Source organism: Macrobrachium rosenbergii, chromosome 43 (assembly GCF_040412425.1).
Source record: "Macrobrachium rosenbergii isolate ZJJX-2024 chromosome 43, ASM4041242v1, whole genome shotgun sequence".
NCBI classification, from domain to species: Eukaryota; Metazoa; Arthropoda; class Malacostraca; order Decapoda; family Palaemonidae; genus Macrobrachium; species Macrobrachium rosenbergii.
In genome coordinates this window covers 48107201-48134124 of record NC_089783.1, presented here as the reverse complement: position 1 = coordinate 48134124, position 26924 = coordinate 48107201, and the positions used below count along the sequence as shown (strand labels likewise).

The following is a 26924-nucleotide window of genomic DNA, read 5'->3' as shown; positions in this document are numbered from 1 at the left end:
CTTCATTCGTCTGTCCATAAGCAATGAGAAGGAGATCTGTCACACCTTCGAAAATAAAGAGAACATTCAGGTGCCAACAAGAACATTATTCTGACGGCCGTTTCAGACTAGGATTGCGAGAAATTTACGGACGCACTCTCACTCTGTGCTAAGTCATCACCATTCCCTGTCGGCGCTTGACAAAGGAGACCTTTATCTCGAGCTTCTGGGCTCAGATATCTCCACCTGGTCTTGTTATGTGTTTGCCAAGATTTGAAAAACACGACGTTGGGATTTTAGTTTCAGCCTTCGGCCATTGTTGTCGAAGTCGGGTATGGGTTCATCGAGTATTGCAGTGCTTGTTTCTTGAGATCACACACACGCTATATATAATATATATATATATATATATATATATATATATATATATATATATATATATATATATATATATGTATGTATATATATGTATATACTTATACTATATATATATATATATCTATGTTTATATATATATATATATATATATATATATATATATATATATATATATATATATATATATATATATATATATATATATATATATATATATATATATATATATATATATATATATAAGATATAGAGAGAGAGAGAGAGAGAGAGAGAGAGAGAGAGAGAGAGAGAGAGAGAGAGAGAGAGACGCCCCTTCCTTTGTACTCTCAAATATTAAGCCACAAATATCGATTCACTTTAGTATGGGGAATAACTTACACCTAAAGGGAATTGCATTTGATAAGCATTGCGTCATTTGATTACCCAAATTAGTGAGTCCCTTACGTTCGTAAACTTCAAATTTCGGTAAATTAGATCTAGTTTCCTTAAAACAAACAAACAAACAAGTACGTAAATATGTACACCATGAACTTAGTGACAACCACGATCGGTGTACTTGGAACGATTTTAGTACTAGTGAGAAAAAAAAAACTAAGCACAAAAATTGTCAGAGTTTATTCCTATCCCCGCAATTTTCTTCTGCCCAGCCTCTGAGCCTTCAGAAGTCTCTTTCTGCATGTGATCTTCATCGTAAACTGATCATATTTCTTGAGGCTACCTAATATTTCCATCAGACTTAGAGCCCACCCTTTCCTCTCTGGCAGTTTTCTGATTTCTTTCGTAAAGGGGGAATTTATTTTTTCATACTGAAATCTCAAGAATCTAGCTGTTTTGTCATATCCATACAAAAATGCATGCATAAGTTATTAAATTATTATTAATATAGTAAACGACCAAGTTACTCTCTTAAAGAAAGAAATAAACTTTACAGTATAGGACTGGTATGTGGCGGGTTCTCAAACTAATTAAATTTCTTTGTTTATGTTTTCGAGTGTATGTTCACATGGACTTTCTAGTATTTGCTCATTCCTGAGGAAAATCAACGCAAGTCACTACCACATTCATGCCTTACCTGTTGAATTGAAGATGAATCCTTTTACACAAATTTGAACAAGATTCTTATTTAATAGGCTTATTATTAGAGCATCAGATTTCTCTAAACATCCTGCGCCGCCTATCTCGAATCCTTTGCAATCCTTAGATTCCTAGGCAGTATAGTTTCTACGTACCAGTGTCTCTTGGTCTTCCGATCCTCCATCCTACCAGAATTTCGGAACAATAAATTTTTTTAACCAGCATATTCATTCGTTTGTCTTGACCTTATTACCTCAAAATAGTTGAATCCATATTTTGGCTTCCTCGTATTTCACATTTATCTTAAATACTGTGCCAAGAATTTGTCATCATTTTCCATCATACAGCTTCCATTTGCATTCAGTATGGAGGCTTCGCTTCCAAAAAATGAGGATCTGGCTAAATAATCCTTTAATACGCTCCAGTTTTCCTTTCAATGACACATACCTCTTCTCTTCGTTGCTATACCTGATCTGTGACTCACCACATCTTTGGTTCCTACCATCATCAGTTACATCGACGGTAGGAATCAAAGATGTGGTGAGTCACAGAATAAGTATAGCAAGGAAGAGAAGAGGTATATGTGTCACTGAAAGGAAAATGGAGCGCATTTAAAGGATTATTTAACCAGAACCTCATTTTTTGGATGTGAAGCGTGCATCCTGGATGCAAATGGAAGCTGTATGGTAGAAACGGATGACAAATTCTTGGCACAGTATTTAAGATAAATGTGAAAATGAAGGAGTCAAAATATGGATTCAGCTATTTGGAGGTAATAAATTGCTTCCTTCATCAGCCAACCATATATATATATATAAATTATATATTTATATATATTGTATGTATGCATATGTGTGTAATTTTTGGCACATTCTTCACAGATACACACGCATCAGAGGGAGAGACAGAAAAAGAGAAATAAAATCCCTCCCGCGAGAACGACACGAAAATGAAGCGATACGCCGAATTCGGAGAGGACATCCGAAAACATTTTCTGGCAGACGTCGTCGTCGTCTTCGTCTACTTGTATGGCAGATATGCCCTCTTTCCCTCATCTTTAATATCTGAGGCTCTTTACTCCTCCTCCTCCTCCTCCTCCTCCTCCTCAGCTTCCCCTGTCCCCAGCGGTCCCATTCCTACCACCCTCCATAATCCCTCTGCAGCAGATGTAACGATAGCTGGATGGGTTTTAAGAGGAAATGCAACGTCCAGCTGAGAGAGAAGGTTGGCCCTTCGATATTCACTAAGATCTCACCCCAATCCCCCACCCCCCCCTTTTTTTTTTTTTAGGGAGAACCGTCGCGCTAATGCAATTATTTCATAACTCCACCAGACTCGCGCCATTTTACCCCCTTTTAACATGGCAGTTTCGAGAGATGTAGTGCAGTGTTTAGAATCTTGTTTTCTGTACCTCTCATTCCTGTCAGTACATTTTCTTATTCGGAGTTATTAATTCAGCTTGTAATCGTTGTATTTTTATGACTCCTATTTACTCGTGATGGTGGTTTTGTATTTATATGTAAATATTTTCATACTAACGCGTATTTATTTTTAATGGTTTTGTATTTATGTATAATTATTTTATATAACTCCTATTTATTTTTGGTGATGGTAATGTATTTATATATAACTTATTTATTTTTGATGGTGGTTTTATATTTATATATAACTTATACTTCTTCCATGCTAGTTGTTTTTAATAAAACGCACCATGTAGTATACTTAATGTTAGACGGAATATTTTGCATTTGGACATTTCTCTCACTTCGATCTCCCGACAGTGTAAACAGGGGCGAGCTTTAATCACTGACCACCAAAAACCCCGAGAAAGGTGTTAATGTAGATCTGTGTTGTGTCAACAGTCATCTGGAAGCTTATGAGAACTTGTGAAGTTTTCAAAAACTAAAATTGGAACTAGACTTTTATGTGAAATATACCCCTAGGCAATTACCATTAAGATAAAAATACTGAAAATATAATAATCTAGTATTACTGTAGTTGGAGGGCTACATATATTTCACGTAGACCAGTGGTAGGATGATTTTTACAACTAAAGGTGCATTTTATACATTAAAGTTAATGAAGGTCTTGCTTATTTCCAACCAAGCTCTACAGTTAATGGAGGCAAGGGTTGCTTATTTCCAACTAAGCTCTAAAGGAACAAAAATGAGTTTAGCGAAATGATATTAAAATGTATATTATTTTTCATTTCATGGCTGATTGGCTAATGGCTTGAGTCAAACATATACTGATTACGTTTATTATATAAGGAATCATAGATTTACAGAATACGGAAATTATGCAAAGTTTTTCAGTTGCATAATTTGTTAAAGAGAGCCGTGTGATTCACCGGTAGTAAATACTAAAGCAACTTTTGATAAAAAGAGCCAGGTGTTAGTGATAAACGGAGCTTTTGTAGTACATAAAAATGCCGCTAATCTTATATTACTGATGCCCAGAATAATCAAGTTAATGCTGTGATAGGAACAAATTTAATGTCGAAGGTTATTATTGCTGCAGACGTTATGGCTCTACAGTACTGATATAACTAGTTAAGTAGGTAATTACAGTAGCCTTTGAACTTTATATCGAGAAGTTAATGAATAGGAAAATTTTAAGGATTATAGGATTATATAAACAGTCGATTACGAATTACATGGTTTTTTATAGGAATAGATAATGGATTACATATCAAAGTGTATCGAGTTATTGATTATGACATGAGGGTATTAGTGAAAAGTCCTTATCGTTGCTAAGTTGTGATACTTAATTAATCAGCTGTGTAATGAAAAACATGTTGTTTGTGTTATTTTGATTGAGTTAATAACATAGTGCTATAGATGACAGATTGACGTGTAATGTGTAATTAAAGATTAATTTGGTAGTAATTATAAAGATAAATGAATTAGTAATTAGAAGAGCAGTGATTACAGGATAGTAGTAGTGATTAGGAGAGCTAATGTCTTGCAGATTAATATATCAGCTTAGTCATGTAAAGAGTTACATGTATACAAGTTGATGCGGTCGTTAGTAATAGCTGTTTTTTCAGTGTAATGTCTGGTAATTTACAAGTGCTGGGGACTTACATTATAATGATGATGAGCAGTAATTAGAAGTCCGAAAATTTAGTTCTTCTTAATGTCAGCAGTTAGATGAGTTAGTAATGTGCAGATCAGCGTATGAAGGTAAAGATTAAAGAGGGGGACTCTGGATCTTTTCCCACTCCTATGTGGGGGTCGACGTTTCTGACAGCTTCCCTCCTCCACCTGGCTCGGTCAAACACATCGTTCTCTGGCAATTGTTTGTCTCTCAGATCTTCTCCAACTACATCCATCCACCTTCGCTTTGGTCTCCCCTTGTTCTCCCACCAGGCACCTCCATCTGCACCACTCTCCTCCCTACATATGTCTCATCCCTTCTCACCACATGGCCATACCACTGCAGTCTTCTTTCCTGAGCCTTCTTTGATAGTTCTACGACTTTAGTAGTTCCTCTCATTCTTTCATTTCTGATCCTGTCCACTTTTGTTACTCAAACATCCACCTGAGCATTTTCATCTCTATCGCATCCAATTTCTTCTCTTGCACTCTCTTTACCGGCCATGCTTCCGCTCCATACACCAAAGCTGGTCTCACTACTGTCTCATACACTCTTCCTTTAACCTTTTATTGATTCTGCGGTTGCATAAGACACCTGACATCTTTCTCCAATTTTTCCAGCCAGCCTGCACTCTGTGTGTTATTTCTACATTTCTACATGACGTTCAGGTAATGTTTGTTAATAATTAGACAACTTGGTGATTTTCACATTATTGTGTTGGTTAATAATTAGAGTGGTTGGAGATTACAGATCAGATTGTTCTTTAGTAATTTGCTGATTAATGTTTTAATAATTTCCAGATTGACGTGTTATAATTTTCAGGAGTTGATATGAAACAAAATTGTGTTAATTAGTGATTTTGAGGAGTTAGGGATTAAAATGAATGTGAGAATGGTTTTGAGGATCAGTGATTTAAGGTAAACTGCTAGCTAGTAATTATAAAAGTTATCAGTGTATAGACTGATGTTATAGTTTGTAAATAGAATTGCTTGTGATTTTCATATTTGAGTGGTAGTTTTTAACCAGAGGATTTATTAATGTTTAGGAATTGCGATTTACAGAATATTATTGACTGTGGAGATTGTTAGTGATTTTTAGGAGTTTTGATAAAATGGAAGACTTGGTGACTGACAGACCAAGGTGAGTAATTTTTAAGAGTTGATTTTACTTCAGTATCAGATTGATGCGTTGATTGTTGATTTGGTGTAGTTAGAGATTTACAGATTAATTAGTTAGAAGGGTTCATTTGTTTAATTTTGAGAAGGTAGTGATTAGTGATTTTATGGTATCTGTGATTTACAGAAGAAATATATTAGTTATTTAATTCCAAGAGTCGATGGTAAATTTTTGATAATGTGATATTTGGTGATTTACAGGTAAAGGTTTTTAATTAAGTGTGATCATAGCCAAATTGGTAAAAGTATTAGTTTATGACTGACGAATTACAGAGGATATTTGTTTAATATTGTAAGGGGTAAGATGTTAATAGTATAGGATATTATAAAATGAAATATAGTTACGTGAAGTTACTTGAGGAAAATTTGATTTAAGGGTTGTAGTATTAACAAAAAGAAGTTTATTGACAGAGTAAGAAGTTATTGACACAAAGAGCTAATTAATTGTATATGTACAGATTACAGGCATCATAAGTACCTGTGATGTAGAATATTTGTGGTATATAACTTCGATAACTGAAAGATTTATTGACAGGTGGGAACACAGGTCAATAAAAATTATATTAATTACTTGATGTTTAAATACATAAAATATGAGTTAAAGATTTGTAGAAAAAAGGGATAATGGGATAAATATTAATTTATAGGTTAAGATTGTGTTTATATAATGAGTTAAGTATTTTTTTTTTACTTGCGGTACTTTGTTATTTATTGATTAAGAAGTTGCTGGTATACAGAATATTGTGGCAGTAGAAAAAAGGTTTCTTCATATAAGGTTATAGCGACCTAAAGAATGCATACTCACTATATTCATATCAAATTGTTATTAGCATAAGTTTTAAAAGGTTTAAAGTGTGAATTTTGATAATAGCAAATGCAGCGGTTGAAATTACGTTCTCTCCTTGACAGAGGTTAGAACACAGGGTTGCAAGCATAACTGCTTTCAAGAAATGTTGTCTTACTTGTTCAAGATTCATTTTTTTTTTTCTACAGAGCTGGCTCAGTATCTGAAGTTTAATGTGAAAACCTCGATAAATGCTTCCTAATTTGATATAGCTATGTGAGTGATTGATAAGGTGTGTTTGGGATACTTTTTGATTTGTTTATTTCTAATCTGAAATGCAATTGTAACAGAATAAAATAAGCACCTCGTGTTTTAATAGTGGGCTTTGCAGTGAAATAGCTGTTGATTAACCCATAAGATTTGGCGTAATTTTAATTTCGTTGATAGCACTTCTGTGTATTATTAATTCGCGGGGAAAATTTTTGGGGTTCTCTAGTCGTCGTTTTCCATGGGCAAATGCCGAATAATAGGACCATCCACGCTCTCTTAACTCATTGTTCTAATCTCTCTCTCTCTCTCTCTCTCTCTCTCTCTCTCTCTCTCTCTCTCTCTCTCTCTCTCTCAGTGTCTCTTCCATAAGCCTTCTTGCCTCGTAGAAATGTCTCTTTGTTAGACGTAAAATTTTTTTCATAATGGAAAAAATCCATTTGGTTCCGCAATTTGAACATATGTTTACGAGCATTCACATTTTTGAAGGTTTTTTTTCTTATCTTTAAATTTCACGTGTTATTAAATCATCTTTTTTGTACTAGTTTTTCATGAACTATTTACTGCAGTTACAGAACTTCCTTCATTATATTTTCTCACTATTTTCTTTCACATAGCTCTGTTTTTAGCATTAAATATTTAGAGCGTGTTACTTCAGCTCTGTAATTTGATCTTTCAGTCAACCCCTTTTTTTCTCGAGGACTTTGATTTTGCGTTTTCGTTGACTGGCGCTTGCGCTCTTTTCATTATCTGCTTAATTGTTCCATTAACCGTTTTAGTTTTCTGTAAAAGAAAACTATTGAGATGGCTATTTGTGTGTCCGTCCGTCCTCAGATCTTAAAACTACTGAGGCTATAGGGATGCAAATTGGTATGTGATCATCCACCCTCCAGTAATCAGACATACCAAATTTCAGTCCTGTAGCCTCAGTAGTTTTGATTTTAATCATGGTTAAAGATAGCCTTGATCATGCGTCTGGCACTGCTATAGGTGCCAACAACACATGCCACCACCTGAAAGTTTCATGAGCCGCGGCTGAGAGTTTCATGGGCCGTGGCTGAGTTTCATACAGCATTATACGCTGTACAGAAAACTCGATTGCGCCGAAGAAACTTGGGCTCATTTTTTACTTGTTTATTGTTGTTCCTTCTTTTGACTGGTTCTGATATATTGTTTTCATTCTTTCCAGTTTTGTCTTTCTCCCTGTTTATTATTAATTAACCCTCCCCCCCTCTTTATCCTCTTAAATATTTAAATGTTATTTCACTTTCTTCATATCCTCACGTTAAACCGTCTCTTCTTCTAAGGTAGCCTCTATAGTAACTCCTTTTTTTCATCCAAAAATATTACTCCTTTTTTCCTTTTATACCGTATTCTCTTTGGTGCGCATTTTAAGATTAATTGGCTTTCAATCTCGGTACTTCTTTTCTTTTTCCCTTCATTTATTATATTTTATTCTCCGCATAATGAAAGTGGTGTTGCAAGTGGTCATTTTTTATTATCATCGCTTTGGGTTTCCTCTTTCTGTGTATGTTTCCCTCCATTATCCCTTCATTGGTGTTGTAATTGTCCTTTTTTTATTTTCGTTATTCCGCACCTTATTGTATCCTGTAGTTTCATCGTGTTTCACTACCTTTCCTTTCCGAATGTTGTTATTTAGTTGCGTCAAAGTGTAATCTTGTCATGTTTTCGTTTGGTCCATAAAAGTCCGCTCGTGTATTTCATGGAGCCGTTTTCCTTTGCATTTGTCTAATCCCAACTATTTTGTCATTTTTATTCACTCTGAAGGCATTTTCCCTAACACTTGCTTTTATTTACCGCACAACCTTTTCAGAATTATTTCCTATTATCTTGTTTTCCCTTCAATTCTCTCTTTTAATAATTTTCTTTAGTTTATTTAGTATTCACAAATTACCAGTATTTTTTTCAATAACCAGTTCCACAGAAATGATTCTCTCCCCGTCGATTACTCGTTCAAATTTATTTTTGTATCTACAGAGTGAAGTATGTTTTCCCATTAATATTATGCATAAATTATTTCCCTAACTAAAGCTGTCATTTATGTGTGTCATTTTCTATGGTGACAGTATGCTAATTATTAATTTGTTCCAAAAGAAAAACTGTGTATAGCTTGTATTAAAACTATATATATATATATATATATATATATATATATATATATATATATATACATATATATATATATACATATATATAAAGTAGATATTATATGTGTGTATGCATATATATATATATATATATATATATATATATATATATATATATATATATATATATATATATATATATATATATATATATATGAGTATATTCTTTTTCGTTTACGCGACAGGTTTGTTATGCAACAAATGAATAATTTAAAAAACTGTCCCTATAGAGAATGACACATATAAATGCGTAATCCAGCAATGTTTCACGTACTCACTCTTTTCTGCTGCATTTATTTTTCAATGCAATTTTTTTTTACTCTGCCCTCTTGTCTTGTACTTTCTCTGCCAAATTTTAATTCCTAATGCCCTTCTCTTTCCTGTGCTCTTCCCAGTGTCCGTCCCTTGTCCATTTGTTCTCTCTCTCTCTCTCTCTCTCTCTCTCTCTCTCTCTCTCTCTCTCTCTCTCTCTCTCTCTCTCTCTCTCTCTCTCTCTCTCGTCTGTTATTCTCTATTCGTCTGGTATTCTCTGTCTTCCCAGATATCTAAACTAATTGGTCTCAGTTTCTGCCGACTTCCTCTTCATTTTTCCATTGTTTGCTTTGCCTGTAACCCCTTTTAAATCCGTTTACATTTAGTTATAATAATCGCTCGTTCCTCTTCTCATGTTTTCCGTTGCTAAATCCTGTTGCTCAATTTTTCTCCCCTCGTTGTAAGTTGGTTCTTCCTGGTAAGTAATTTTCAGAGTTATAGACTTCCTCCTGGTATATTTTGCGGTCATGCTCTGCTCCCCCTATCGCAAATTGTATCTCTCTCTCTCTCTCTCTCTCTCTCTCTCTCTCTCTCTCTCTTGGGGTTGTAATTTTTCCGCTTTTTATCGTTTGTTTTCATCGTAATCGTGTCTCTCCCCCCTTCTGATTTTTGGTTCCTGATATGAATTTTTTTTTTTTTTTTTTTTACCTTCACGTTAAACTTAGTTTCGATGTTCATGCCATGTCCTAGGTAGTCTCTGAGATAATTTCCTTAATATTTTTCTCTGTAATGGTTTTGTTATCTATGCTCGTACATCTTTTACTACTTGCTTGAAAAGCTCAGTCAGCCAGGTTCGGTACCGAAGAATGATTGTGAAATATGGATAATTTCTTACCCCAGCAAAATACCTGGAATTGAATGCTGGATTTCCTTATTGTCATCAACGTTTCACCTCCCACTTAAGTTTGTGGTCTTCGTTATTTCTTTTTCTGATGTTCATCGGATTAGAAAGAAAAGGTCTCGTAATTTTATAGATGCATTTTGTACCATTTTTACATTCATGTGTCACCTTTTAAAGTCAGAATGGTGCACTTTTCTCTCCACTATACTGGTACTTACTGTTTTATTAATCTCATTCTCAGTAAAGCTTAGATTTGAAAGGATATATTCCCATTGATTTGATCATGAAGTAATTTTTGACATTTAAAATCAGTTTGTTCAATATCTAGTCCTGTTACAAAACGAGACAAGGAATGCACCGTCCTATTTGACGATCAAGTAAAAATTCTTCAATGAGTAAAATTCCTCATTCGCATTAATGCTTCTTTTCACTGGTAACCAGCCCCGTCAGATGTGAACCATTGTGCATCAAAAAAGAAAAAAAAAGAGATCAAATGAAATATTATCCTGAAGAATAGGAAGAAAGGGTCTTTGTTTTGAGAAGAGAGAAAAACAGAAGGGGGTGGGGGGGCGGGGTATTGGGCCCATGGGCTCCCCCGGCACATGAGGAGGGGAAGGGTTTGTGTGTCAAGACAAGGCTCCGAGTCTTATTTGCATTGAAATTCTTTCCTAACTTTTTTTTTATTCTTATTGCTGCTCTTGCTAAGTTGTATACTTTATTACAAAAGTTTTCTCTTCCCCCCCACCCCGCACCCCCGAGAAGATTCAAGACAAACTTGGCGGCAAGGAGGTTCAATATGCAGCGAAAAGGGTTTTCGGGGAACGGGTGGTGGCTGTTGAGAAGTGGAGAGTGTTTTTTTTTTTTTTTATTTATCTCAGTGTATCAAGAGAGAACTAGTTCAAGTTCCTTCTTATTTACGACGTTAATTTCAACCTCCGCGATTCTCTTAACGAGATGCCCCACTTGCAGATTCACGCGAATTCCCTTAACGAGATGCCCCACTTGCAGATTCACCGAATTCTCTTAACGAGATCCCCCACTTGCAGATTCACACGAATTCTCTTAACGAGATGCCCCACTTGCAGATTCACGCGAATTCTCCAAACGAGAAACCCCACTTACAGATTCACGCGAATTCTCTCAACGAGAAGCCCCACTTGCAGACTCACTCGAATTCTCTTAACGAGAAGCCCCATTTGCAGATTCACGCGAATTCTCTTAGCGAGATGCCCCACTAGCAGATTCACGCAAATTCTCTGAACGAGAAGCCCCATTTGCAGATTCACGCGAATTCTCTTAACGAGAAGCCCCATTTGCAGATTCACGCGAATTCTCTTAGCGAGATGCCCCACTTGCAGATTCACGCGAATTCTCTTAACGAGAAGGCCCATTTGCAGATTCACGCGAATTCTCTTAGCGAGATGCCCCACTTGCAGATTCACGCGAATTCTCTTAACGAGAAGCCCCATTTGCAGATTTACGCGAATTCTCTTGACGAGATGCCCCACTTGCAGATTCACGCGAATTCTCGCAACGAGATGCCCCACTTGCAGATTCACGCGAATTCCCTTAACGAGATGCCCCACTTGCAGATTCTCGCGAATTCTCGCAACGAGATGCCCCACTTGCAGTTCACGCGAATTCTCTCAACGAGAAGTTCACGCGAATTCTCTCAACGAGAAGCCCCACTTGCAGATTCACGCGAATTCTCATAACACGAAGGTTCTCTTAACGAGATGCCCCACTTGCAGATTCACGCGAATTCTCATAACGAGATGCCCCACTTGCAGATTCACGCGAATGCCCGTTATACTTTTATTCGTAACAAGGGCACGCTTCGCTCCTGGAGGCCATTATCGCAACGTTCTTTCTGATCACGCTGGACTGCTGTTTTATATCAATTTCACACTTTCCGAAGAGAATATAAAACTATGGAGGGTTCCGAATAGAACATAAACTATGGAGGGCGTCTCAAGAATAGCGAATATATTCAATAAAGGGCCCTGCGTGACTTCACGAATGCATTCCCTACCTAAAACGGGTTATGAATTAGGGAATAAGCGACTAACTACCTCGGTTCCAGCTTGCAACGTTTTCGAGGACTGATCAAATAATGTCCCGCGTTTCCCCTCCTTCCCAATCTCGTGCGAGGGACTTAACGGTTATAATGCCCTAACGTTCGTCAGGTTCCGTCATGGCGCTGAATGCTGTGGCCTTTTGCACCCTAAGATATAATCGTGTAGTGTATCATTGATTCATCCAGTTAACTGATTGTTGCGAGGGGCAATTCTTCAAAAGACTGACTTTTTTTATATGAATGATGGGAAATAATGAAACTATTCAGCAAAGCTGTTTAATATTAGAAATAAGTTTTCGTAAGTTATTTCTGGTTATTGCTCTTTGTGTTGAATAGCTTGCGGCGTATCAATTAAGTAAGTGTCTTACATTCCAAGAGTTTTCTTTTTTTTACGAGATGGTTCAAAAGTTTTGATTGAATTTTGATGAAATTTTTGTGAAGGGGCGAGAGTTTCAGTGAAGAAGAGATGGTAGATTTTGAGATAACTTCGGATACAAGTTAGGTTTTTATTTCCAAATTTTACTTACGAAATTTAGTGAAATGTTCATGGATGGAAGTCGTATTTGAAATCTGAACAGGTTTCGTGACAGACCGACTCCAAGTACATATACACTTTTTTCGTGATTCAAAAAGATTGGGAAATGCGGATATTTTTCTTACTTGGGCAGCATAGAAGGATCAAACAAGGGTTTACAGTAGTTGGAATTAAATATGTAGAATTCCTTTCGTATTGGCAGAAGTATATTAATCTTTTTGAAGGTTTCCAGCATTAAATCTGTTTATTTAAAGGAAGGTATGCTCATGATAGACCATTGGAATCGGTTGGTGCTACAGGATATGAATTTTTTTTCCTTATCAATAGGGCTTTTGTGGGTATTACTTCCCAAAAGAATCTCACTCATCTAAAAGAAGTGTTGGTTAGTAAGTCTCTCATTTACGTTCAAAAACTGGCCTTTCAACTTGACAAGTGGGATTATTCAAAAATTTTGTAAACCGTATCAAAAAATAGTTTAATTAAATGAAAAGTATCCTAAGAGGATGTTTTCAATATCAGATTTGGTTTAAGCAAGAGAGACGTTCAAAGTCAACACTAGCAATTAAGCTTTATTGATATACAGTATGTATATGGTACTTCTGCATATCTTATTTCAAGGGATCAGAATGGAAGTTATCCTTTTAGAAAAACGCATAAAATTTATTTATAAGCCGTATCTCAATATTTCTGTCATTTGTACCTTTTATAAACATGAAAAGAATCATAAGGGTCATATGAATTTTTAACTGATTAGGATTTGAAAGGCCTTGCATTAAACATAATTTGTAATGGCCTCCTATATAATACATTAAAGACGAATACAGCATATTTGCTGTATACTCCAGGAGATGATGGAGCACACAGGCCACCTCAATACCTAAATGAACAAATATGACTCTATTCAAATTGGAAGGAAGGAATGTGTTTGTTTATGTACCCACAAGATGTTTCAGTCTTATTAAATACTTAATATTAAAGGCTTGTGATGTGCCGGGTAATTCTCTCAGCTTACCCTGGAGTGTCTTCCTGGTTATTTGAGTGACTTAAGATCGCGTTACCTGCAAAGGAGCAGGAACTCCAGCGACGACCTAAAAATGTACTTTGTGTAATGAGAAACCGTTTTACCCCTTGGCTGCCTGCTTGTCATCGTCAAAGGCCATGGTCACGCAAGAGGAGGGATTCATGGCTAAATTTCATTTTGCTTTCCTCGTCCTGAAAATTCCATGAGACTGGAAATGCCTTCAGACTAGATTTCTTAAGCAGTTACTCTTCAGAAACAGCAGACGCTAAATCTGTGTACTGGGGTTTCTTTCGATGTGCTAAACACAAAGAGAGAATGAAAAGATCAGTGGACACAAGATCCTTGTATTGAGATTTCTCTCTCGAGATATGTGTATTAGAAAAGTGAGAAGTTGAAACGTAGGATTTCACATTTCGCTGAGAGCGCTTCCATATTGAAGGGAGTGATAAACTGTTTTCGTTTTGTATCAATTTGTATATTCCGCAGTCTGTTTCTGATTAACATTTTACTAGGATAAATGAAAATTTGATGAATATTTGTTTTTGGTCGATCTTCATTTATTTATCCATACATTTATTGGTATTATTATTTATTATTATTGTTATTTTTGGTCTATCACAGTCATCTTATTCCGACTGGGTGGTTTTTATAGTGTGGGATCCGGGTTGCATCCTGCCTCCTTAGGAGTCTAATACTTTTCTCACTTTGTGCGAAAAGTATTATTATTATTATTATTATTATTATTATTATTATTATTATTATTATTATTATTATTATTATTATTGATGTTATTGAAAAGTTATGTATTTGTGACTAGCGTTCATACATACATTCATATATACACACACACATACTATAAGGTTTGAAAACCAAATGAATTGTAATAGCATAAGAACGTAGGATTATATTTAGGTAATGGTATGGCAATGACGCAATATCCAGAAAAGTGTATTTAATTTGAAAATGAAGCTGGAAGAAGAATATAAGGAGTCAGGGGCCAGCATAGTGTTAGAAATGACACCAGAAGGAAATTACTGAAATTCCAAATATAGATTAGATAATGAGAAAATGGAGATGGGGATGACTTGGACATGTCCTTTGCACAACCCCGGGGGGAACAGTAAACTTGACTCCTGTGGGAAGAGGCGAAAGACCAAAGCATACTTACTATGAGGAGAGATGCCGGAGATGTGTGGAGATTTGTGGAAGATAAAACGCATGAAAGATATTGTTCGTGGAACTTCACAGACGTCCTTTACGTCACAAAGCATTGGAAGTGATGGTGATAATATCGTTGTTGAATTGTTTACCATCGTCTTTTACTGTTTTAAAGTTCATTTTCGTACTGACTTTCTATTCGGAAAATTATTTTATTGACCAGTGAAAATTGCTTTAAAGCAGGCCAATAGTTTAATAAATTATTTTTTTTTTTAATGAAAGCACTGGTAAAATCAAGCAAAATTCCGGAATGAGCATTCACAGCATCAAAAGAGTGTTTGGATACTGGCACTATATGTCCTGGAAAATTGGTATGGTTGATGAAATTCCCTTTTTATTGCAATGGAAAATCAGGTCACATTTTTTCCTCGAGATGAACTGAAATTTTGACAGGAACGCTAACATTGATTGTATGTTAACTTTTATTTCATTGTACGTTTATTTTCGTCTAGATAATGATGAACCCAATTCGGATTTAAAAGTTGAATTAAACAGAAAATAGTTTTCCAGGATAAATCATTCAGTTAGTTCCCCTCTTGCGGTATTTAAGAAAATCCAAAATATATCCTACTTTTAACTTGTTAGACAGGTAAAATAATCTCAGATTCTAGGTTACTGAGATTACAGCTGCATTGTTGACTTTTGTAATCAGACGAAAAAGATAATGGTTCGTGGGTCTACGCTTCCATTTTAAGTTGATACTGGTATTAGTTATTTTTTTCATGTGGTTTTGCAAGGAATAAGCGGATTAAGTATTTGCTGGGCGACAGTGGAATAACAGTGTTCTATTTTCAGCAGGAGAAGGTGATGAGCACATTTGGAACACAATGATACTGAAGAGGAGGTGGTGTTTATATGATGATACTTACATATCTAACTAAGCAAAGTTTAAACCTACATTAGTAGTTTCGAAAAATTGCTGTCAATTGAACAGCATATGTAGATTACTGTTAGAATTTACTTTTGAATATTTTTCAGCTTGACAGGACTGGACATTGAAGATTCCTTAAACTGCAGCCTTTAGGTTTACCTTTGTTAATTAGGGTTATTGATTTTTAATTAATCCTTAATAATGCAATTTACTTAAACTACTCCATAATCTTGATGGCATTTAATTTTTAAACAAGTTTACTCATTAACCTAAATGGAGCTTTATGTTTATGGCACTTTTACCACACTTCTTTGGGGACACCTTCTGATTGTACTGTCGTTTTACCATAATTGATCAACAGTGCCTCCACTAGAATAAACAAACTCCTCTTACAAATCTTTTCCATACACCCTTCGACCTCTCTTGCTCCACCTTTTCTGAGAATAATGACTAAATTCGATCATTTTAAGCTGCCTTCCAAACATAATCCAGATATGTTTTTCTTGTGGTAGTGTTTGTTGAGACATTCATAGTACAGTATATTTATTTCAGCTTCATGTATAAGTAAAGGAGAAATTCACGTTCCTGTGAAAAGCAATTTTAGCATGAAGAAGCACTTGATGTTCGCAGTGCTCTTCACTTTTCAACTCAAAGGGGTTTCAAGGAAATTTCATCGCGTCATCTTTTACTTTTTATAGACTTAGAATTGACATATTTTTCTCTTAATAATATATGTGTATACAGTATATATATATATATATATATATATATATATATATATATATATATATATATATATATATATATATATATACTGGGAAACTGATCAAACAAATAACTTTGACTGCCCTAACATTCTGGTCTCCACCGGCTTTTTCAAGAGCGCTTGAAAACGAGGGGCGAAGCCGAAATGGCGGAGCAACCAAAATTAATTATTGTCTTATTTTCCAAGTGGCCTAAATTTGACCTAGCTTAATATGAAGTTGATGATTATCATTAGTATATATATAATATGTGTGTGTGTATGTGTATATATGCATATATATATATATATATATGACATATATATATATATATATATATATATATATATATATATATATATATATATATATATATATATATATATATATATATATATATATATATATATATATATATATATATATATATATATATATATATATATATATATATATATATATATATATATATATATATATATATATATATATATATATATGATACTGACTGTATTACAAAATGGAGAGAATATTATTTTTTGATGACGATCAGTAACTTGGAGGAGAATCAGGGTTTGATGGTGGTGGAGGGTCATGGTTTGATTCGGCTGCTGAACTGTCAGTGTTTGAAATTCAATCGGTCTAAACCTGGTGCTGGAGTTAGGTGTTCTTTTCTGTTGTCGGAGAGAGTTGGTGTAATTTTCTTGAAGAGAATCCAGAGAGGTTTTTACAAACTTCTTATTTTTTTTTTACCATAAATGGCTTTGTAGCAGCCGAGGCCCATGGTAACTGCCCGGTAAACTTTGGCGATCCTCTGTTTTACGATATTGCCCGTCGAACTTTGCCATTACTGCTTCAGGAAGACGGAGGGCTTCCGCCAACTCTTTAATCACAAACTTTTACGATTGTCGAGTTTCTGCGTCCGGTCTTCTTCGAATGCGATCGGTTTCTGTTCCTCCGTAAATATTAAGGTTTAAAGAATGCTTTGTTTTCCAGGCCCATTTCCCGAAGTAGCAGTGTGGTGTTAAGCATCAAAGATACGACCTTTACATTAGAGAAAAGATCCTCCGAAGTTCTTAAACGCCCAGGCTCATTGTCAAGCGTTGGCAGAATTTGGGAGAAATATGTGTATCCATTACTTTCTTGATCGCCCTCTCCTTCTTCCCACTTTCCAGTTATATTAGGGACAGTCCCTTTTAGCCCTTGCCCTGTGCAGTGCTGGGCACAGTGCCCTTTCACCTTGACTTCTTTAATATGTTGGTAATTCATTCGCCTCCCGCCCAGTCCGTTACTTTTTTTAGTCTTCCTCTCCTTTCTCCCAGTCTCTCAGCTATACCAGGGTCAGTCACACTGTGTCTTGGTCGCTGCACCTTTTCATTTTGACCTCACTGTCCAAAATGGTATCAAGCTTTCTATCCTTCGACGCATGCACTGTTATAATATGGATTTAGAGAACGCTTTCTCTATAACGTAACCAAGGTGTTTTGGATCTTAATAACTACTGAGGCTAGAGGGCTGCAAACTGGTATGTTGATCATCCACCTTCCATTCGTCAAACATACCAAATTGCAGCCCCCTAGACTCGGTAGTTTTTATTTTATTTAAGATTAAAGTTAGCCATAATCGTGCTCCTGGGAACGATGTAGGAAAGACCACCACTGGGCCGTGGTTAAAGTTTGATGGGCCGCGGCTCATACAGCATTATACCGAGACCACCGAAAGATAGATCTATTTTCGGTGGCCTTGATTATACGCTGCACAGAAAACTCGATTGTGCCGAAGAAACCTCGGCGCAGTGTTTACTTGTTTTTCTCTTGTTTCTAATTGTTCCTTGTAAATCGATCTTAGGTTTGTGTTTTGTATTGTGTGAGTTTGTCCAAATATTAGTCATTATCACAGTTGAAGTACCAATGACTTCAGTATTTCCTCACATCAAACATTTACTTAAAATATGACAGTGATTACAGTTAAACGTCATTACAGTCTTTCCCCCCAGTTAGTAACGATTCCTGTATATTTATGAGTGACAGCATAGCTGTAATCATCAAATGATAAGCACGAAGAGACTGCATTACAACTGAATATCTAAGTTGAATATGAGAGATCGTCTCTTATCAGCACTTATATGTTTTCTACGCAACTGCGTTTATGGCCCATTGAGTCCGTTGAGGAAGATTCCAAGCACCGTTTCATAAACACATTAAACTTCTCGTATAGACCTTTGCATCTGGTGCCTCGTCTACTGCAGGACTGCGTAAGGGAGGTTATTAACGTCAGTGTAACGAGCATATAACTACGAGAGAGAGAGAGAGAGAGAGAGAGAGAGAGAGAGAGAGAGAGAGAGAGAGAGAGAGAGAGTTGCTGGAACACGCTGATGTCATTTCAGTCATTGGGTTTATTGGAATGTCATTTCAGTACACACTCATATACTTGGGTTTATTGAATAGGATATAACATTTATATATATATATACATATATATATATATAATATATATATATATATATATATATATATATATATATATATATATATATATATATATATATATATATATATATATATATACATATAAATATATATACACACACACAAACTTCCGCGAGCCGGTTCGCTCTGTACCACTGGCCTTCCGATAAGCTAAGCTGAGCAAAGCTGCGTATAGTCTGTGCTTGGACGAGTAATCGAGAAGGAATGGCCAGTGCAATTGTCTCATAATCCCCCTATAATCCTTCGTGCATGGCATACGGCACTAACTTCATCACAAACTTAGATTAAAATACACATATACACACACATATTTATGTATATATTTATATATATTATGTAATTTATATATATATATATATATATATATTATATAATATATATATATATACATATGTATATGTGTATTATATATATATATATATATATATATATATATATATATATATATATATATACATATATATATATTATATATATATATATATATATATATATATATATTAAGTATATATTAGTTTACATACCTTAGACAGATCACTGAGCTGATTAGCAGCTCTCCTAGGGCTGGCCCTGAAGGATTAGACTTATTTTACGTGGCTAAGAACCAATTGGTTACCTAGCAATGGGACCTACAGCTTATTGTGAGAACCCGAACCACATTATAGCGAGAAATGAATTTCTATCACCAGAAATAAATTCCTCTAATTCTTCATTGGCCGGCCGGAGACTCGAACTAGGGCTAGCAGAGTGCTATCCAAGAACTCAACTGACTCGTCCAACTATATATATATATATATATATATATATATATATATATATATATATATATATATATATATATATATATATATATATATATATATATATATATATATATATATAATGTATGTGTGGTGTAACTGGATGGGGTAACTATAAAGTCGTTGCATTTACGATAGCTCTAGTACAGATGTTCGGCAAGCTTTTCTCAATAGTCTGGAGGAAGGACTGATAAAACCCCCTAGAGATAAACAAGCTGATTTTAGAAAAGGCAAGCGATGAATATCAGATATTTATTTGAAACTGCCCAGCAGTTCATGGATTTAAGAATCACCCCAGTTGACTTTCGTAGAAACGAGAATGCATTTGACAGCGTCCAGTGACATAAGGTCTTGTGTCATTGTTGTATTACTGTGAAAAATGTAAATTTGATGTCAATTATCCGTTAAGGAAGTATAAGCTTTTCCTATTCTCAGAGATTTTATAGTGGAAAAAGTGGTGGGAGATGGAAGGGACCCAGCCTTAGATCGGGGTGACGGGACACTTATAAAATGTAGATAATGCTGTTTTAATCACCAAAAGACCTCGGGATTTACAAACCGCGCTTTGTATAATGCGTCTTATGTCATGGGACTCGAAGTAAATCTAAGAAAAACAAAAGTATTGAGGATAACTTTATAAAGGACGAAAGTATCGTGATATATCTAAGAAGAACAAAACTACTGAAGATAAATCTGAGAAGAACGAAATCATTGAAGATAAATCTAAGAAGAACGAAAGTATTGAGGATAAATCTAAGCAGAACAAAATTACTGAAGATAAATCTAAGAAGAAAGAAAGTACTGAAGATAAATATAAGAAGAACAAAATTACTGAGGATAAATCTAAGAAGAACGAAAGTATTGAAGATAAATCTAAGAAGAACAAAAGTATTAAGGATAAATCTGAGAAGAACAAAACTACTGAGGGTAAATCTAAGAAGAACGGAAGCACTGAAGATAAGTCTAAGAAGAACAAAAATATTGAGGATAAATCTGAGAAGAACAGAATTACTGAGGATAAATCTAAGAAGAACGAAAACATAGAGGATAAATTTTAGAAGAACAAAAGTATTGGGGATAAATCTAAGAAGAACGAAAACAAAAGATAAATTGAAGGATAAATAAATCTAAGAAGAACAAAAATATTGAGGATAAATCTAAGAAGAACAAAAGTATTGAGGATAAATCTAAGAACAAAAATATTGGGGATAAATCTAAGAACAAAAGTATTGAGGGTAAAGGATAGAAAAACATCTGATGGAGAAAGGAGTAACGACGTTGAATTTTCAAATATTTGGGAACATTGATCCCCAATACAGGTTGTCTCGAATTGACATATAGTGAAAGATGAAAAAAAAGGTAAATCAAAGAGCGGTCTGGCTAAATAAGCTTTAAAAAAAATCAAATCGATGGAAATTGCATGCGAAAGTAAGGTCAAAGATTCATAAGCCACGTGCGATCTGCATTGCTGTGCGGATATGAATCAATATTTTGACGTTGAAACTATGGCTAAAAGATTTCGTCGATTTGAGAATAAAGCTTCGAGAAGAAAAATAGTCGCCAGGTGGTAGGACAGAGTTGGAAATGATGCTATAAGATAAAAAATACGGAAGTTCCGTAGGAAGATAAAGTGGTGATGAAAGGGAGGTGGAGATGGTACGTATCCTAGGGCAGAAAATAATCTTTTTTGAAGTAGGAAATGGGTCACATTTCCTGAGTGCTAGGTAATAAAATGGCCCCAGTCACATTTCCATATATATATATATAATATACATACATACATACATGTATGTATATATTCGAAAATGTTTGCAATCATTCGGCGACGAATGTACGGTAATCATTTCTTCGAGCGAAATTTCATCCGGCTCGGTGCTTCATTTATTACAGATTCCAGAACTTGTCTACGCTTTTGATGTCGTTCCTCTCTAAAATAATTACTCTTCCAAGAGTAAATATTTCCAGAATATTGTCACTGAGTATCTGTTTTCCAGCAGTTGTTTCAGAACCACAATTATCTACGTGCAATTTATAGCCGGGAGAGTTGTCATGTTGGTGTGGTTTGTGTACCAAGCCAGGGATGAGCGAGTAATACGAGTTTTGATTTCTCAGTGATACCCGCAGTGTTAAGAATGACGATATTAGTGTTATATTGTTAATTAGAAAAACAAAATGTAGGGGAACAATTTTTTTTAAAGTGAGTGACTTTAGAATCTTATGCGTTGGGATTTTTTTTTTTTTTTGTCATGAAGGTCGATGTGACTAATATTGATAATTCCGGAAATACCTTCGCCTTAGGTGATTAGAAGGTGTAAGTTATTTTCAGTCAAGTGTAATTTGGGGAGAAAAGTTAAATCGTAAATACACAAAGCTAAAAGTAAGTCGAAAACAACACATTATGACATAAAGCTGTTGTTTAACCGTCTGTTCCTAGATAAACATCGAAACCACCAAAGCTATAGGAAGTAATAGTTTGCATAGATCCGTTCTGCAGTCGATAAGTGAGTCAGGTCTCATATACAATGTGTCTGCCGTAATTTTATGGGAATGAGATTCCTTGTATGACCCAAACACGATCAAGAAAGCACCCAAGCTATTCCTTGGAACCAACTGTACTAGAGCTTCTCCTTAGGCGTGTCTTCTATATATAGTACAATAATGCACTAGCGGACCCAGGGGGCGGGGGCACCTGGGCACGTGCCCCCTCAATGAAAAATAATGATAAAATATTAATATTGAAGATTTAGATAACATAAATAAGAAATATAAAAATGGGGAAAAATAAAAAATCTATTAAAGAAAGAAATAATATATGTGTGTTGTTGTGTAATATGAAAATTGGTGCCCCCCCCCATGAAATTTTTCTGGATCCGCTAGTGCAATAATGCCTTTGCACAGCCTACTGCCGACGGTTGTGTGATATCGTGGAGTGATCTAGTCATCATTCACGTTAAGATGTTGAAGATTTAGATCAGGAGTTCTCAACCTGGGGTTCAATAGCCCTTGAGCCGCTCGCAACAGATTTTCTGTTTACTGGGATGACTGAAGAAAATGTATTTAGATCAACTTGCGAAGAAAGATGGGTAGACAGATAAAGAGAAAAACTGACCTAACAGATAGGTTCTCTCGGAGCATCATAACGAATACTTTCCAAACCAAGTAAAAAATGCGCCGAAGAAACTTCGGCGCAGTCGAGGTTTCTGTACAGTCGCTACAGCGTATAGTCAAGGCCACCGAAAATAGATCTGTCTTTCGGTGGTCTCGGTATAATGCTGTGTAAGCCGCGGCCCATCAAACTTTAACCACGGGCCGGTGGTGTCCTATCCTATAATGTTGCCAGAAGCACGATTATGGATAACTTTAACCTTAAATAAAATAAAACCTACTGAGACTAGAGGGCTGCAATTTGGTATGTTTAATGGTTGGAGGGTGGATGATCAACATACCAATTTGCAGCCCTCTAGCCTCAGTAGTTTTTAAGACCTGAGGGCGGGCATAAAAAGTGCGGACGGACAGACAAAGCCGGCACGATATTTTTCTTTTCAGAAAACTAAAAGCGCTTCGCTTTGGTCGACGTTAGGCTCTTTGAGTGACGGCAGTAAATCTACAATTATTAAAATTTAGAATGTTATTAGAATCTTTAATGTTTATAATGTATTGTAAGCATTAAAGGTGACTTTACTTAGGAATAGTTCATCCTCAGTATTATTATCCTGATTTGTTTAATTCATCAATATTCGTACATTATTCACGGATCAGTGTGTATGATACGTCTAACATGAGGTGATTCATATAATCCTTCTTTAGTATTTTTTTTTCGAGTGTGTGGTGAACCGTTTTTTTCAAAGGACTGTCCATATATATGTATATATATGTGTGTCTGTTTCTGTTTGTGTATATCATGTATTATTGTGGACATTCATGTTCACAGCGAAGTTGTATAACCAATCTGTTGACAAATTGTAGGGAGAGGGAGAGAGAATAGAGGATACGCTATTTTTAGCACAATAGAATTGGCAATCCAGTTGTCGCAAACGTTTCCCCAGTTACTCTATTCTTATGAAAGCGTTATTTCATCATTTAAAATATACACTTAAATGAAAGATTCAGCGATCTCCATTTATAAGCTAAGGAATTGAGAGCAGAGCTCAGAGGTTCTATGTTTAATACTGATATTAAATCATATTCGAAACTCCTCACCAAACAATGTTGAAGTGAACAGAAGTCTCCGTTGCCAGGAAGAAATAAAAATCGCAAATCCGCATCAAATTCTTCGTGACTGTGTCAAGCTCTCTTGGAGTAGGTCAGGCATACGCGGCTTTGACGTCGCATCATGACAGGTAATGGCAGTGAAGGTCGCATATTGACAGTTAATTCAATTTTCATATCCCTGGTGTGTCATATCATTCCGCCCCCTCCTCCCCCGCCCCCGTTCCCTTCACCCGCCAACCCCATTCTAGAATTGGCAGTCTGCGAATTTCAGCGACGGTTGTATTTCTCGATGGATGGGGTACCGGGAATTCCCCCACTCTTCTCCAATGTACTCCAACACATTCTAAAAAAAAAAAAAAAAAGTCCGAAGAATGTAAATTGTGGAGAATGTTGTGACTTGAATTTTGCCGCTGATATATTCGACCATTTATACACATTCATGAGAGTTTTCTTATAAAAGAATGTAGTGGTAATTAATTCAGAAGTTTACAAGTGCATAAGAAATTACACGGAAGTGCATAAGTAATATATATATATATATATATATACATATGTATTTATATTATATATATATAAATATATACATACATATATACATGTATAAATATATATATTACGTATGCACTTCTGTTTGATTTTATATATATATATATATATATATATATATATATATATATATATATATATATATATATATATATATATATATATATATATATATATATATATAATGTATATATGTGTGATTGTATGTATGTGTGTGTTTATAGAACACACACATACACATATTTTCACTCGAAATAACTTGGCAGTAGTAGTAGCTTAGAAACGATGTAAATATCAGTTCCACATTATATGGCATGACACTGGGTATTGCTTCTTGCTTCTATCCTGTGAAGCGTCCAGGGAATATCGTCGTGGCCGGATGGAAAGCTTCGGAAATGCCTCGCGTGTAACGATAAGTGATGTCCGTATTTAATACTAGGAAGAGTTGACGAATGATCGGAAATTCAAAGAAAAGTGAAAACTTATTCAATACATACCACTGCATGCGGTGTTCCTTTATAATCGACGAAACCGATGAGAAGATCTGCGTTTTTCATAGTACCCGAGGAAGAAATGCCCATCGCTACGTATCCCAGGGTACGTCCTTGTAACTGTCGGGAAAATAGAATACAGATTCAGTCATGATGTATATTAAATAAAAACTCAGTGGCTTATTTGTATAATCTGTTTCACTTGTCTTCTCTTTACGAAAGCTAGGAAGTTCGCATTTGATTTTTATGAAAGTGATTTTACGAAAACTAATTTTTGACACTATTTTGATGGCGAAAAGTCGTCAGCTTTTTTTGGGTATGAAAAGGTAACCATGAGGAGTGGGTCACTCAAGTGAATGTATTCAACTAAATTCATTCATGACCCTCTATCTGCTGTCGAGGTATTTTGTTCAATTACAATCTTGCACTGACAAAAAACATCACCATTTCTCAAACTACCTTGCTGAGATAACGTTAGTGAATGAAAATATGAGAGAGAGAGAGAGAGAGAGAGAGAGAGAGAGAGAGAGAGAGAGAGAGAGAGAGAGAGAGAGGAGAGAGAGCATCTTTTAATTTCTTGTACACGTTTTTAGAGGTTTAATTTACTGTGGTGTCAGTTCTGAGTACCAAAAGAATGTTGCGAGGCGCACCATATGTCAAATCTAGGGGTACTGTGGTTTTGCCTTTTTTTTTATTTGTTATGACGTGTATCTCTCTCTCTCTCTCTCTCTCTCTCTCTCTCTCTGTTGACCAAGCAAGGAATTATGTATTTGGAAGATGATTGCTTGTGGTGGGTTGCAGTCAGTATGGAGAAGGGCATGGGACTAACATTACAAAGTTTCCCATGTTAAAAATAACTTTATATCTCTTTTGCTTTCTTCTAAGTGATTGCGTTTTACAGCAAAGTGTAGGTTTTGGCTAACTTGAAGTTGTTATTGTGACAGTTGATTTTTTTTAACTTGTAATGAAGTACAACTATTTAGCTCTAATTGGACACCTAAATGAGAACTCTAGTGAAGCTAATTTTACCAAATACAGTTAAAAAAAATGTTAGTAAAAGGTTATCAGTTAAGATTCATGAACATTTAGCATGTTTCCCTTTACATAAAACATAAAACTGCTTAATAACTGCCATTTACAGCAGTGAACTATAAATAACTGGGATACAAGTTTCTAACAGTTTCACTTCATATCTCTTCATATTTTTTTTGTTAGTATTTATTTACCCTCTGGTTAATATCAGTTCGTCTTGTTGACATAGTATTTTTGTTTATTCTAAACACAATTCGGTAGAGTATGGCTATCAACTTGACAGTAACGCCTAAATCAATAAAACATTGGGTCAATCTGAGACTAGTTTATGAGTTATACACGAGAAAATATATGAATCCCTTGTATTTTGTTTAATGAAATGTTTTCCCCATTAAACTGTACTCTCTAAATGGGAGCTGGCTGCACAGAAAACAATAACGCAGTGGTCGAGCTATATCAGTATATTAAATGGTGATTAATGGCTGGACTCTCAGAAAACCAACATTAGCGACTGTGTACACTAAAACAAATGGTGCAGGGACCTCTACACACACTGTGCTGTTTACTTCTACCTTGTACGCGCATTAGTTCTTTTATATTGAAGGCCCTTCCTGTCCATTAGTTCGTTCCCACCAACTGTTTTGTGATTTTTAAACCTTTTTCTCGTCTTGTCTTGGACGCGCACTCATGCTTCCTTGCCTTTCCATATCTCTTTTGCTTCATCTAATCAGCTCTTTGTAGGTCTCATTTTCCTCTCATAAACATATCCATATCATACACAGTGTTCACCAGCGTTCTCCATTTTGTATACA

At 35.4% G+C, this 26924-nt stretch overlaps 1 protein-coding gene across 1 annotated transcript in view; it reads right to left on the bottom strand.

Moving 5' to 3' along the window:
- The window catches only part of LOC136828870 (DBH-like monooxygenase protein 1), a 651836-nt gene that overhangs the window by 472441 nt on the left and 152471 nt on the right, over positions 1-26924 (bottom strand). The window contains exon 3 of the mRNA XM_067087149.1: positions 25087-25200. Within this exon, the coding sequence (XP_066943250.1) occupies positions 25087-25200 (114 nt within the window). The remainder of the gene's footprint in view (positions 1-25086; positions 25201-26924) is intronic.